The following is a 14,419-nucleotide window of genomic DNA, read 5'->3' as shown; positions in this document are numbered from 1 at the left end:
GCCCCTCAATTGTTAAATTTGTTTGTCTTTTTGAAACACCCAAAGACGTTTCAAATTCACACAAAACCAAATAACAATCAAACTGCTTTTTGAGAAATAGGAAATGACTCTTTCTGTCAGTTGATTCTGTCGCCTTGGAGAGACAATGTGATGGATGATTCTGTTTTAAAAGAGAGGAAATATCTCACAGGATTCTTGTTGTAGTGTTGAAACTAAAACAACTTGAGCCTGTCAGGAAATCTTTTTTCTGCAACTGGAGACGTGTGATAAACTTTTGTGATCTCTTATGTTCTTATGTTGTTTGTAAAACCTTGCACTGACCTGTGTCCTAACCCTGTGTGTGTTTCCTCCTGCAGCTGGAGATGGAGAAGCTACAGCTCCAGAGCCTCGAGCAGGAGCACCGCAAACTGACGGCCCAGCTGAAGGACGAGCGCGAGAAGAACAAGCACATCGTCATGATGTTGGTGCGGGAGTGTAAGCAGCTCGCCACTCGCGTAGTAGAGGAGTCCCAGCGCTTCGACGAACTTCAGGCTCGCCTGGACGAGGAGAGTCGCACCTCTGGCCGGCTGCAGGAGGACCTGGGCTCTGAGCGGCAGCGGAGCCAACAGATGGAGGCAAAGATGGAGAAGCAGCTGTCGGAGTTCGATACAGAGCGGGAGCAGCTGCGTGCCAGGCTGGGCCGCGAGGAGGCCGAGAGCCACGGTCTGCGGCAGCAGGTGGAGCAGCTCAGGACTGTACAGGGTGATGGAAAGGATGGAGCCTCTGTCTCCCAGCCTGCTGCTGGAGCAGGACCTGCTGCTCCCACCAGCCCACCACCCAAACCTAAAGCCCTGACGTCTGTTTCTGTAGCCACAGAGCCCATCAGCTCTCGAACAGCGTCGTGCCAAACGGACCTCCCTCCCACTGAGGCAGAGGGTCCCAAGAAGACCCCCCTCACCATACCCGTCAAACCGAGCCCTTCCAACTATGTAGGCCTTAGTCTGCCAAAGACGTCTGGCCGGGGGATTGTCCACAGCAGCTCAGGAGGACTGGCACAAACAGAGAACGGCTCAGAGGGCCAAGCCCCCCATGGCTTACCCACTGGGGTCAGCCCCCGTGTCCAGGCGGCCCGTTATAAGTTCCAGGAACAGGACCAAAATGGCACATCGTCCCAGAGTCCTCCAGCCCGTGACCTCTCACCCACCAACCGGGACAACTTTGCCGCCAAGCAACAGGCACGCCACACTGTCACACAGGTCCTCTCGCGCTTCACCAGCCCTCCAGCAGGAGGCGCTGGACCCCTGCGTCCAGGCCTGCCCCACTCCGCCTCAGAGGGAGGCCCTTTTCCCGGCCGCCTGAGCCATCCCATCGGCCTCAAGTCGCCAACGGTGGCCAGGATCGACCGGGGAAACCCTCCCCCTATCCCTCCCAAAAAGCCAGGGCTTTCCCAGACCCCCTCTCCCCCTCACCCACCCATCAAGGTGGTGGGGGACAGCAGCCGCTCCCCTGGGGCTGGGCTGAAACCGGCCACGCCCCAGCTGCCGCCCAAACCTGCCCTGGACCTGGTCCCAGCCCTGACGGCCTCTCAGGTGGGTGCCTGCGCTCCCTCACGCTCCCCAGGGCCTGGCCGGGGCCCTCAGAGGCAGCCGGCAGCAGCATGTGCAGAGTGTCCCCCCGTCATCAGCCCTTCCATCACTGTCAGTAGCCCCCCCTCCATAAACCCTCCCTCCACCTCCTCCTCCATTAGTGCTCCATCCTCCAGTAGCCCCCGAGCCTCAGCAGGCAGCCCCCTGGCAACAGCATCAGGTAAAGGGGCTTCCATACTCCATCTCTCTCCAGCTCCCCTCCACTGCCTCTTTACTTCAGCTGTCTTTCCATGGCACTAGCATAGCATAGCATAGCATAGCATAGCATAGCATAGCATAGCATAGCATAGCATAGCTGTCAGGTTACAGGGAATCTGGTTTTACACAGGAATGCTACATAGGATAGCATCAGGACCAGTTTATTGCACTGACTCCCTCAACCCTAATTTATCTCCCAAGATCCTTTGTGGCTCAACGTACTCTGCTTCCTCTCACCTCTCTCTTGGCCCCTCCCTCTGGGCTCCTTCCCTCCCGCATGTTGTCACATCAGTCACATCACTGACAACATGCTGCTAACATGTACCTCGCTGTAGTTCAGAGACCGGAGGTGAGCCGTCTCACCGCAGAGGGAGCATGTTAGGGTGAACTGAGGCAAAGCAGACGTTTCACTTCATATCAGATTCAGATTCCACCAATAACCCCTGTCCTCTCTGAAGCTGATGCCAGAGGCTGCTCTCTCCTCCCCTCCTCCCCCACTTCCTCCATCCTCCAGTAGCATGCCATGATCGCTCTTTCACTTCCTGCACTCTTCCTCTTTGAGCTTCCATTAACTCGTCCCACATGTCCTGTGCTTGTTTACAACTGTGTGAAATTAATATGTTTGATGTAAATGTCAGCATTTATCTGTCTTCTGATTGGCTTTCAGAGCTTTGCCTGAACCGTGTGGTTTTATTTTCAAGGTCTGGTGTTTTTATCTTTGTTGATAACATGTGTCTCTCCATAATCAGTCAATCAATCTATTTTATGTACAATAAACCACAACAAATGTTATCTCAAGACGCTTTCCAAACAGAGCAGGTCTAGACCGTACTCTATGTTCTATTATTAACAAAGACCTGACATCAAGACAGGATAAGATCCAGTCCCATCTTCCAGACAGGACTCAGTCTGATCTCATCTTAATCCACCATGAGCAGAGCACTTTGCAGCATTTAGCAAGTTACAGTGGCAAGGACAAACTTCCTTTAACAGGCAGAAACCTCCAGCAGGACCAGACTCATGTTAGACACACATCTGCTGAGAACGAGTTGGAGAGAGGGATAGAGGGAGATGAAGAGAAAGAGAGAGATGATAGTGGTCTGGAACATCCACTGCAGCAGGCCGTCTACAGCAGAAACTCAGAGGAACCAGATTGATAATCACCGCTAGTGTATTCTTTGGGCCAACATGGAAGGACACACAAGCAGCCAAAGTGTGAGACAGGTTAAACAAACTTATTCAGAAGGAAAAAGTTTATATCATAACTTCTGCAGGCCTCTGTTTCTAACTTGACATCATACTTTAGAGTTATTGTCAAACTTTAAGTTGTGGTTTTGGTTGTACCCCAAACTAAAAACCTGTCCATCCCTCAAGCTACTTTTCTCCCTTCCTTAAGCTTCCTGTTGAAATATGCTAAATTAGAAATGTGGACAAATCCTTTGGGAGAAGAACCAAGATTTTACAGACTTAGATTATGCACAAAAGACAAAAAACAAACAAAATTCATAGCAGCGAAAGTCCCAATACACAGTATTTGCATGACTTTATCTTATTGAAAAATATTGCAGTTATATCCTGTAGGAAAAAAAATGATGAGCCTGCAGAAAAAGCAATATAGGTAGATATTTTTTGGTCCTTTTAATAGGTTGATTTTTTATGATGTTGATGCAGTGGATACCTTCAGCCTGCAGCAGTGAAACTGGGCTGTAACGTCTGCAGACACAATCCTTAGAGGCAAACGTGCCCAACCAAAGTCTGTCCTCCAAAAGAGCTTGTTTTCTCCTCTGTTGGTATTCTCAATGTCGTACAACACAACAAAACAAAACCCCTACAGAGGGAGAATTTTTAGGGTAAGGTCTGGAACAACCAGTTACTCTTTTTGAAGGAACCAGACAACATAAAAAAAAGAACATCTCAGAATACCAGAGTTTACTATCTGCAAGCCCTTCAATTGTTAAATTTGTTTGTCTTTTTGAAATACCAAAGACGTTTCAAATTCACACAAAGCCAAATAACAATCAAACTGCTTTTTGAGAAATAGGAAATGACTCTTTCTGTCAGCTGATTCTGTCGCCTTGGAGAGACAATGTGACGGATTATTCTGTTTTAAAAGAGAGGAAATATCTCACAGGATTCTTGTTGTAGTGTTGGAACTAAAACAACTTGAGCCTGTCAGGAAATAAAAGCTCTTTAAGAGGATGTATGATTGGTAATATGTGCCTAAAGGGATTACACTGCAGCCTTTACAGTCCATTTCACAGCAATCTATCAGAGCAGTGACAGGTGATCGTCATTCAGACCCCAGATATAGAGAAAATGAAAAACACAACAGCATCCATCTTTAAGAATGGGCCACTCCATTGAAACCTTAATTTATATTAATATACACAATATAGGAGTTAATAAAAAGCCCTCCCAGAGGAGTCCTGCCCTCCATGTGTTATTTATTGACATTTTAAAGGTTAGTTATTAATTAATAATATGTGTGTGACTGGGTATTGATCTCCAGCTATAATATGGATTTCATTGCACATGATTGCAGCGTCTCCCTCTTAAAGCTGTGGGGACATTCTGCCAGTTTCCACAAAGCAGTTCCACAATCTCACCTGACAGCCAGCAGATATGTTTTAAACACCTCTGTACTTTTCCTATTCCCCTGCAACCTGCAACTTGCCGCTCAGGATGTGCAACCACGACGGCTGACATTATCCTTATCTGCGTCCTTGAGATTTTCTGCTGCTCTTTACCTTTTACTGTGGAGGCCAATCTGTCGCTCCTCGGTCACATTTCTGCACTGAAATCCTCCATTCTGCCTTTTCTAACTCTATTTGAACCTTTTTCAAATACAGAACAGCCTCATACAGTCATGATAAAAACAGTATCAAGCAGCTTTTATGTAGTGTGATGCCTCTCAATAGAGCTGAAGTGAGTAGTTTCAGTAAAGGTGTCTTTTCTGTCCTCTACCTTTTCTTTTATCATCTGTTATAATGCAAACAAAATGTATGTGTTTCTAATGCCTGGTTTGTGAATGTAGCAGATGAGTGATTGTATGAAAAATGAATGCTATCCATCAGATGGTCGTTAATCTGAAGCAGTGACAGACTCTTTTGTCCGGGCTGCAACACACTTCACACGCTCGTTTTTTAATCCCCTGGAAAAATATTGAAATTAGCCGCACGTATTCCTCTTCATTTAAAGCTCATTTGAATGTGACAAAGTTAAACACTTTAACTTTTAAATAGGTTTATGACTAAGAGCGGTTTTTCATTAACATTTCAACTCTGGAACCCTGAGGTGCTTTGGTATTTTCAAGCCTGTGCCGTGCAGCAAACACTTCTCATGTGAAGAGCACTTTTCTTTGTTCTAGTGGTGATCTCAAAACGGGCAAGGATTCCAAATTAGTAAAGCTGACATAAGCAACAACGTATATTTAATATTTTAGCTGTGTTCTTTTTTTTTTCCTGTCATGCAAAAAGCATCCAAAGTTAGAAATCTGAGCAGCAATTTTCTTAAAGCCTCTGGAAATGTAAATGGAATATTTAAAATTCACATAGAATATCAAAATGTAATGTGTAATCAAGCTTCAACTAAAAGTGTGAGTGAAAACAAACATCCACAACTCTGAAAAATCTCTGTTCAAAAACATCTTATTTTACAGGTCAGAGCATTTCTCAGGACTGTGTGGGCGTGGCCTAACTCTTTGATTGACAGGTCAAGAGAGAGTTCACAGCCTGCATGTTTGAGCCGTCTGACTCTGAATCTGAAGACATCAAAACTCCAGAATCTGAAAATTAATCATTTCAAATAGTCTCTGAGTGCTGAGTCACAAAATACTTCAGAATCAGGACTTCTATCATTTATTAGTTTATCACTCCGTAGTCTCCGGGGCATCAGGACCATGGGACGCCCGGAGCAGCGGAGGCTGAAGTGTAGTATGTGCACGCAGAGGAGCTCGGCTCCGGGTGTCAGACGGAACTGTTTGTCTAAACTCTGAGCTGTTTGGGGAAAGTTGGTGAACCGGTCCTGGGGAAAGTTAGTGAACCGGTCCTGAGGAAAGATAGTGAACCGGTCCTGGGGAAAGTTAGTGGATCTATCCGTGGGAAAGTTAGTGAACCTGTCCTGGGGAAAGTTAGTGAACCGGTCCTGGGGAAAGTTAGTGGATCTATCCGTGGGAAAGTTAGTGAACCGGTCCTGGGGAAAGTTAGTGAACCTGTCTCTGGGAATTTTAGTGAACCGGTCCTGGGGAAAGTTAGTGAACCTGTCTCTGGGAATTTTAGTGAACCGGTCCTGGGGAAAGTTAGTGAACCGGTCCTGGGGAAAGTTAGTGAACCGGTCCTGAGGAAAGATAGTGAACCGGTCCTGGGGAAAGTTAGTGGATCTATCCGTGGGAAAGTTAGTGGACCTATCCTGGGGAAAGTTAGTGAACCAGTCCTGGGGAAAGTTGGTGAACCGGTCCTTGGGAAAGTTAGTGAACCTGTCCTTGGGAAAGTTAGTGAACCTGTCCTGGGGAAAGTTAGTGAACTGGCCCTGAGGAAAGTTAGTGGATCTATCCGTGGGAAAGTTAGTGAACCGGTCCTGGGGAAAGTTAGTGAACCTGTCTCTGGGAATTTTAGTGAACCGGTCCTGGGGAAAGTTAGTGAACCGGTCCTGGGGAAAGTTAGTGAACCGGTCCTGAGGAAAGTTAGTGGATCTATCCGTGGGAAAGTTAGTGGACCGGTCCTGGGGAAGGTTGGTGAACCTGTCCCTGGGAATTTTAGTGAACCGGTCCTGGGGAAAGTTAGTGAACCTGTCCCTGGGAATTTTAGTGAACCGGTCCTGGGGAAAGTTAGTGGACCGGTCCTGGGGAAAGATAGCGAACCGGTCCTGGGGAAAGTTAGTGAACCAGTCCTGGGGAAAGTTAGTGAACCGGTCCTGGGGAAATAAGCTGAGCCTATGCAGGACTGCTCTAGCCACTCAGCCACGGCTCAACTCAACCACTTCCCAAAGTTTCCCTAAATCCACAGCAGTTAGGAAAATAAAAGAATGACAACAAGCTGTTATCTTCCCCAGTGAATGTGCAGACAGGGACACACGAGCACAGCGAGGGGAGCTGGCTGAGACATCAGGAGACAGTCTGAGCAGGAGCAGAGTAGTTTTGTTGAACATGTTTGAACGTGACTCAGTGTTTTATTTCTGATTGGTTAGATATTGATTTCATCAGTAATATCCAAGTTAACCCCGCCCTCTTTATCCTAGCGTTAGAACGGTATCAAAAACGTCACTGATAATACTTCAAAAATGTATTAAAGTTCAGTTTTAATATTTTAAATATATATAATAGTATGTAAATGTGAATATAAATATCATTGGTAGAATGTTTTTTTTAAATTTAGGTTACCAGAGGCTTTAATTAAAGGCATACCTCACACATTATTTCTCACGATGCTGTGATGCCGAAGCTCATCATTTCATCGACCTTTCAGTAAGCTGTCTCCTGAGAAGCTAGCTTGCGTCATAACTCGGGTATCATGTTTCCAGCCTCACATGTTGCCAGCAGTGATATTTTCCTGCAGCAGATCTGAAGCAGAGATAATCTCTCAGGTGGAGTAAAGTAAGATAAGCCTCCGCATTTTCACTGGATGAGCTCCAGCTAAGGATAAAACAAAAACCTTAGTATGTCGCTTAACCCGCCTACCTGTATTCCCATAATCCTCCTATAATCCACCCATAATCCTACTGATTTGTTCATAAAATAACTAACCTCCACATGGGATTAGGCTAAGAATAGCTTCAGGCTGCAGAAACACACTGGATGAACCCTTTTTGTGGGTTTTTTATTTGATTTTGGTCGTAAAAGAAATGTTACAAAATGCATCCTCCTTTATTTTTTGACTACACTTTTGCATCAAATGAAAAAAGGAGATATAAAGACGCCAAATGCATCAGAATAAAGACATTCCCTTTATTGATATATCCTGGATTATTGTAATTGATCAATTTTGGGGATTAAACTAGAAATTGAATAATGATTCAGGGATTTGAAGATGTGTTTGCTGCAGCACATGAGCTGATCCTTACTGACCCTGTTAACAAGCAGCCATCTGCTGATGTTGTATCGAACTCTGCGTCTGTTTTCATCTTGGTTGTGTATATTTTGGAATACTGCACTCCTGTATGTGTGCCTGCTGCTTGGACAAAAGAGTCTGTATTACAGTGTGCCAAACTGAAGTGTTCTCTCCTCCCCTTCCAACCCGTTCATCCGTTGCACCTTTGCTCTCCAATGCTCAGCACTTCTAGAAGCTTCCTCTTCCTCCTGCTCTTCCTCTTCCTAGTTTAACCTGTGCTGCTCCTGCTCCTCCTCCCCCCCTGCAGGCTGGTGTCCCTCCGTAGTCTCCTCTCTAAGCGGCGGTGGGCCTGCTGCCCTGGACGGCGGGCGCCCCCTGCTACCCCAAGCTGCTTCCCAGGGAAATGTCACTTTATTGTCAATGCTGCTTAACCAACCAGACCTGACCACCAACACCATCAACACCACTACAACCACCTCTACGTCCACCACTAACACCATCATGGACAACAAGCCCGATCTACTTGACCAAGACCAACACCTCTATCACAACCTCAACCAAACCTCTGCCTTGTTTGCTGCTGCTCAAAATGGACACACAGGTAACTTATGTTTCATTAAGTACTGCATGTTTATGTTTAGTGTTTTATATTTAAAGGTAGAACAGAGTTGGGCTGCAATGTAGCTCAGAGTGGACAATGGACTGTTGCTGTTACAGTGAGGTCAGCGAGGTTGTAACTTTAGAGTTTCAACTTTGAAATTTGAATGTTTTGCAACCTGACCCAGGACTTCCACCAGATCTGTGTCTGGTCTGTGCCTGATCCGCTGCAGTCCTGCTCCGTGCTCTTTTGAGTTTTCAGAACTCAGCATGGAAAAGGACCGCCGTACAGCTGGAGTCATGTGACCGAGGTTTTCCATCTGTAATTACTGAATCAAGGATTCTCCTCCTCCTCTCCTCATCCATGTTGTCTTTCCGGTCCTCTGAAAACCTCTGACCTGTTGACTCCAAAATTATCCAGATATTTTCATTTTGTTTTGGTGCCTGACTTCCTGTCCCGCTCCATCTCCTCTGTTGAGATTGATGCGTCGTGCTCCGGCATCCGGCAAAAATAGAAGTCTTGTGTATCTGATCCGGAGGGCTCTGACGTGACAGATCAGATACACAGCTGGAACGGAGCGGATCCAGTGGAAGTTAACACATTGACTGGAATAGAAACCTATCAAATCTGGTGCTGTGACAGATCGGAGACGGACCGGACACGGATCGTAGAGACTAATTCCTGCCTTTTAATCTCAGTTTTTTGAGGCTTCTGCAATCAAAACCTGCAAAAATGAGACAAAGAAATCATATAATTCCCGCAGCATCCAGGGTCAAATGCATCCTGGATTGAAACTCTAAGCAAATAGTTTCTTGGTGTTGTTTGCAAAATTGATATCAGGTCATTTGGAGCAAGATTTAGATTAAATATGGGGCAAAATTCACTGACAAATTAACCTTATTTGAAGAAAAAAAAATGCATTAAAGCCATCTGCAGTGGAGGTTAAATCATGAATATATTCAAAGCTAGTGTTTTTGCAAACAGTCCAACTTCTCTATGACCTAAAAATGTTAAAAAGCTTGTAAGTGTAGTGTCTATATGACGTTTTGACAGCAGTATTTTAATCAGGGGTCTTATCTGTCTGGGTCTGTGGGGGGTTAAACCACAGTGCTTTTCCAAATGAGTGGGGACAGTCTGGAGCCTTTATGCACAGCAGGGTTCAGTGTTGTGTTATCTAAAGACCTGCTGTTCACTGGATCACTGAAACCTGTCATATGTACATGTGGACTGGTATCACGCCCGTTGATTCTGAGCCCTTTAAATGTCTGGTCAAAATCTTTCAGTGGTTGATGTAAGTGGAACTCAACATGGCTGCTTCCCTTCATGCAAATATTCTTCTTAAGTAAGCAGAAACCTCGTCTTGACCCTCACACGCCCTTTATAATTCTATGCGGGCGATAACTGCTGACTAAGGTGCGTCTCGGTTGGAGGACTGTAGAGTTCTGACATGTATGAAGATTTTAAAGTGATAGTGAAGCAGCTGAGAGTGAGGTCGATGTCTGCGGTTTTGGTCGGTGGTCGTCTGGTTGATTGATTCTTAAGAGTAGTCTTGAAGGTTTGTATTGATTTGTATTGATTGATAATGAGAGGCTTATACATTAAGATGAAAACAAAGGTTCGATTTTTTTTGTCTGTGAGCATGACTGATGGATGACTGAAATGTCTGCGGCAGTATTTCATGGATCCTTTGACACATAAATCCATAAATGAGCAAGTAGAAATGTAGTTTATTTGTGCAGTAAATGCAATTTGTTTACAAAGTCATACAGTTTCTGTGCTTTAAGTATTTTTCCTGCAAGCGCTTTTATTTTGCTGCACATTCACAAACAGTGAGAACCTAAAAATAGTCATTCTTAATCATAGTTATTACCCAGCTGTGTTGAATACTTGATTCTGATTGGTCAGTACCTCATAGCAGCAGTGCTTTTCCCCCCCACACATCATATCAAATCAATCTGCAGAAAGGAAACAGACACATTTCACCTCCGCCTGTTGACACTGTGGCAAAAACTTTAGCTTTCATTTCAGGCTGGTTTTTAGAGGCTGTTCACCCTGTCAGGATTCCAAATAGCTTATCCCCACCGTTCACTATACATTATCCCTTACCCAGATTGTACTGACTGTGTCAAATAATAATAACCATAAAAACAACAACGACAACCACAATAATAAGACAAACTTTTATTTATATAACACCTTTAAAAACAAATGTTTAAATACAAAGCATGTTAGAATTTAGGAGGATGGCAGAATAAACCTTTAACAGACAGGAATAAGTGAAGAATATTCTTACAATGCAAAAAACTAATTACAAAGTAATGGTTAACAAGAATATACAGAAGAGGATTAGGGCCACTGAAAAAAAAAAAAATTAAAGTCAAAAATTTTTTTTTAAATTATTATTCTGAGATGAAAGTCAGAATTCTGAGAATAAAGTCAGAATTTTGACTTTAATCTCAGAATTCTGACTTTATTCTCAGAAATCAGAATTCTGACTTTAATCTCAGAATTCTGACTTTATTCTCAGAAGTCAGAATTCTGACTTTAATCTCAGAATTCTGACTTTAATCTCAGAATTCTGACTTTAATCTCAGAATTCTGACTTAATTTTCAGAATTCTGACTTTAATCTCAGAATTCTGACTTTATTCTCAGAAGTCAGAATTCTGACTTTAATCTCAGAATTCTGACTTTAATCTCAGAATTCTGACTTTAATCTCAGAATTCTGACTTTAATCTCAGAATTCTGACTTAATTTTCAGAATTCTGACTTTAATCTCAGAATTCTGACTTTAATCTCAGAATTCTGACTTAATTTTCAGAATTCTGACTTTAATCTCAGAATTCTGACTTAATTTTCAGAATTCTGACTTTAATCTCAGAATTCTGACTTTAATCTCAGGATAATAATAAAAATAAAATGTTGACCTTAATTTTTTTTTTTTCCAGTGGCCTTAATCCTCTTCCGTAAGAATAAATGCAAATTAAACAGAATAAAGTGATTGAACATTGGGCCAATAAATCATTGTTACAGAGGTTTAAAAACAGGGTAAGGACAATAAAAAGGTTGGAGGAAGAAGACGACATCACATCACAGAAAATAGGGAAAAAAGAGATTTAGAATATTATAAGAAATAAATAATAACTTCAATAATTTAAATTAATTAGTTAAATCAAAAGAAAATAAATGAATACAAATAAAGTTCCTTGTCAGCAGTTGAATCCATCGCCAATTGTTTTGCTAATAAATTAAAATTAAATTAAATTAAATGTACAAATTTATTTTTTGGTCTCTTAAATAGAAAAAACATTCAAGTAAAAACAAGAAAAAACAAAAAAGAGAACACAATCTATTCCATCAGAAAGCACTGAAAATTTTCAATTTACATGTTCATAAAGGAGTAGGACGAAGTAAGACGTATCATGTCTATGATAAGACATTTTTGGGTTGTAGATAGAATGAGACATTTTATAACATCATCTTTGTCTTTGGGAAACACTAATCATTGTCTTTGTTATTCTACATCTCATTTATTTAAGATAAATATGAAGGAAGCATCGACCTTCTTTAAAACGTATCATCAGTTGAGTCTGTTTCCTTCTTCATATGTTTCCTGCAGTTTCTCAGCTTCTGTTTGTGCAATCTGTGTGTGCTGACTCAGTTATCATGGAGGGCCTGTGCTTTTCTAAGCTCCACCTGAGATTCAGTTATTACTCTCACCTGCACAAACAATCTGTGTAAAAGCTTCAGAGCTCAGATGAACTGCTGTAAAAATACCTCCTCTAATGAGTTCCTCTCTTTGAGTGGCATTTGAATACGGTTCGTTTCACGAGTGTGTAGCTGCGTTAATATAAAGCAGGTCATTGCTGAAGATGAGCCAGTTGCAGTTTAAGTCCTGTTTAATTATCTTTTCTGTTTTGGTTGTTTAGCTGTTGAACTTTTCCCGTGCAGCTCTCAGTCGAGTGATTCAGGGTTAAATATCTTTACAAAAGAAACACTTGAAATCTTTCGTACTTCTAACTCTCAGAGATTCTCGCCAGGAAAATAAATTCCTGCTTCTTTTATTTCTAACCACAAATAATGTTCTCAAGCAGAGATATATTCTGGTCTCCTCATTTCAGCTGAATTTAACATAATTTTGAGCCTTTGATGAAAAGAAAATGAGATGCTGAGGCTCAGTTTGACGTCACTCTAAATAAAAGATGCTCTCCTTAATGCAGATTCACTGTAGGGAAGAGAAACCAGGCCAGAGTTCTGAAAAGGTTCAGCATCTGATTCATAGATTCCTGAAGTAGTGCAGTCGACTGCATAACGAAGACATTATTGACCTGTTCAGGTTATTTAGGTCAGGGGTTCCCAAAGTGGGGAGTCGTGAGATGTCTTCCAGAATGTTTGTTTTTTAAAGTTAACTAAAACATTTATTATTCATTATTATTTATTTACACTCTTTGATTATTAAACTTGTGTTCTTATGTTTATTTTCCTTTTTGTTTGGACTGTTTATTATCTTATATTTTTTTATTATTATTATTATTATTTCTTTTGTATTTTTTAGAATTTTAAATTTTTTCTTCTCTTTGTTTTTTTTTTTATTACTTTATAATTTGTTAACGAGTGGTGAACAAAGAAATAATGAAAACATGCAATATTAAAAATTAAATGGCAAAAGTTATCTAAAAATAGCACATTTCACCCTTTTATAGTAAAAAATATCAACAGAAATAGTAGCTTAATTTGAAATAAAACCTTGAAAATATAAAATGTAATGAGTTTTCTGTCTTTCTTTTTGCCAGATGTCTCCTAAGTTTAGGGTTAGTGAACAGTTAATTATCAAAAGCATCAGTAGCAGCAAGTTAATGCATAACAGCACAGGAAACGCAGACATGCCCATATAGGTAGGGTCATTTTCTGCAGACAAGCTAAATGAAGACACATTACATCACTTTAAAGGACAGTGGGGGTTGCAAGTCTTTGGCACCAATATTTTGGGGGTCAGGGGCTGAAAAGTTTGGGAACCCTTGATGTAGGTGAGAGATTTTTCCACAGGAAATGTAGGGATTAGCAAATGGTCATGGCTGGGAGTCTAACCAACGACCTCTGCGATGAGGACTGTAGCCTCAGTACATGGGGCGCACGCTTAGACCAGTAGGCCAACAGCGCCCCATTGAACACTATTTTTAAAGCACTTTGGAATATGAATCGAATGAAGGAACTAATTTCTCTTGAGTAATCAATGCTCATCTTTATTTCCAAAAGCCAAAAGTGACATTTTCAAATGTTGTTGGATAAGTTTTGTTGAAAGAAGGTTTAAGTTTTCCATTTGAAGGATTTCAACAAGACTTGATGGTGTTCACGTAGCAGACGATAACGCAGCAGGGTGTGGTGGAAATCTGAAAATGGCAGACAACAACAGTTTGCCTTTGTGAGCTTTATTCCGGCCTTCAGTGAGCTTAGCAAAGCGGTCAGCTGGCAGAGTGATCTGACAAGTGAGACAAGGTCTGCACAACTGACCCAGAGGGAAAGATTCATTATGGTATTTATCGTCTTCAGAGTTTAAGATGATCTCATCGTTGAACAAACCAGAGAGATTTTTACGACCACTCTCTTCCTGGTCACCTTCTTGACCTCTCACTCCCTGGTTTCCTCCTCAGACATATGAACAGATATACAAATCAGAGAGCGTCTCTGTGTGTGTGCAACTTACTAACCTCTAATCAACACAGGAAAAACATACTATCATGTCTGTATTTTTCCCATCACAACTGAAAAGGAAGTCCTGCCTGGAAGTTTTTTGTTACTAACTACAGCAGGAATAACGAAGGTTTAGAATCTGTTCACAGAGGAATACATCACCTGTCATCATCTGAGGAGGACGGTGATGAGTGTTGTTTCTTTTAATTCTATCACATCAGGATTGTTTGTTTCCTTCCTTATTAATTTGTCCACATAAAACA

At 42.2% G+C, this 14,419-nt stretch overlaps 1 protein-coding gene across 1 annotated transcript in view; it reads left to right on the top strand.

The window, feature by feature from the left end:
- cttnbp2 (cortactin binding protein 2) overlaps positions 1-14,419 on the top strand; it is a 149,978-nt gene that overhangs the window by 89,339 nt on the left and 46,220 nt on the right. Inside the window, exons 4-5 of the mRNA XM_034686401.1 lie at positions 357-1,785; positions 8,175-8,468. Coding sequence (XP_034542292.1) covers positions 357-1,785; positions 8,175-8,468 — 1,723 coding nt within the window. The remainder of the gene's footprint in view (positions 1-356; positions 1,786-8,174; positions 8,469-14,419) is intronic.

The sequence above is a fragment of the Notolabrus celidotus genome, chromosome 6, assembly GCF_009762535.1.
Source record: "Notolabrus celidotus isolate fNotCel1 chromosome 6, fNotCel1.pri, whole genome shotgun sequence".
Taxonomy (NCBI): Eukaryota; Metazoa; Chordata; class Actinopteri; order Labriformes; family Labridae; genus Notolabrus; species Notolabrus celidotus.
Note: the sequence above shows the minus strand (reverse complement) of the source record. Positions and strands in the feature narration are given on the sequence as shown.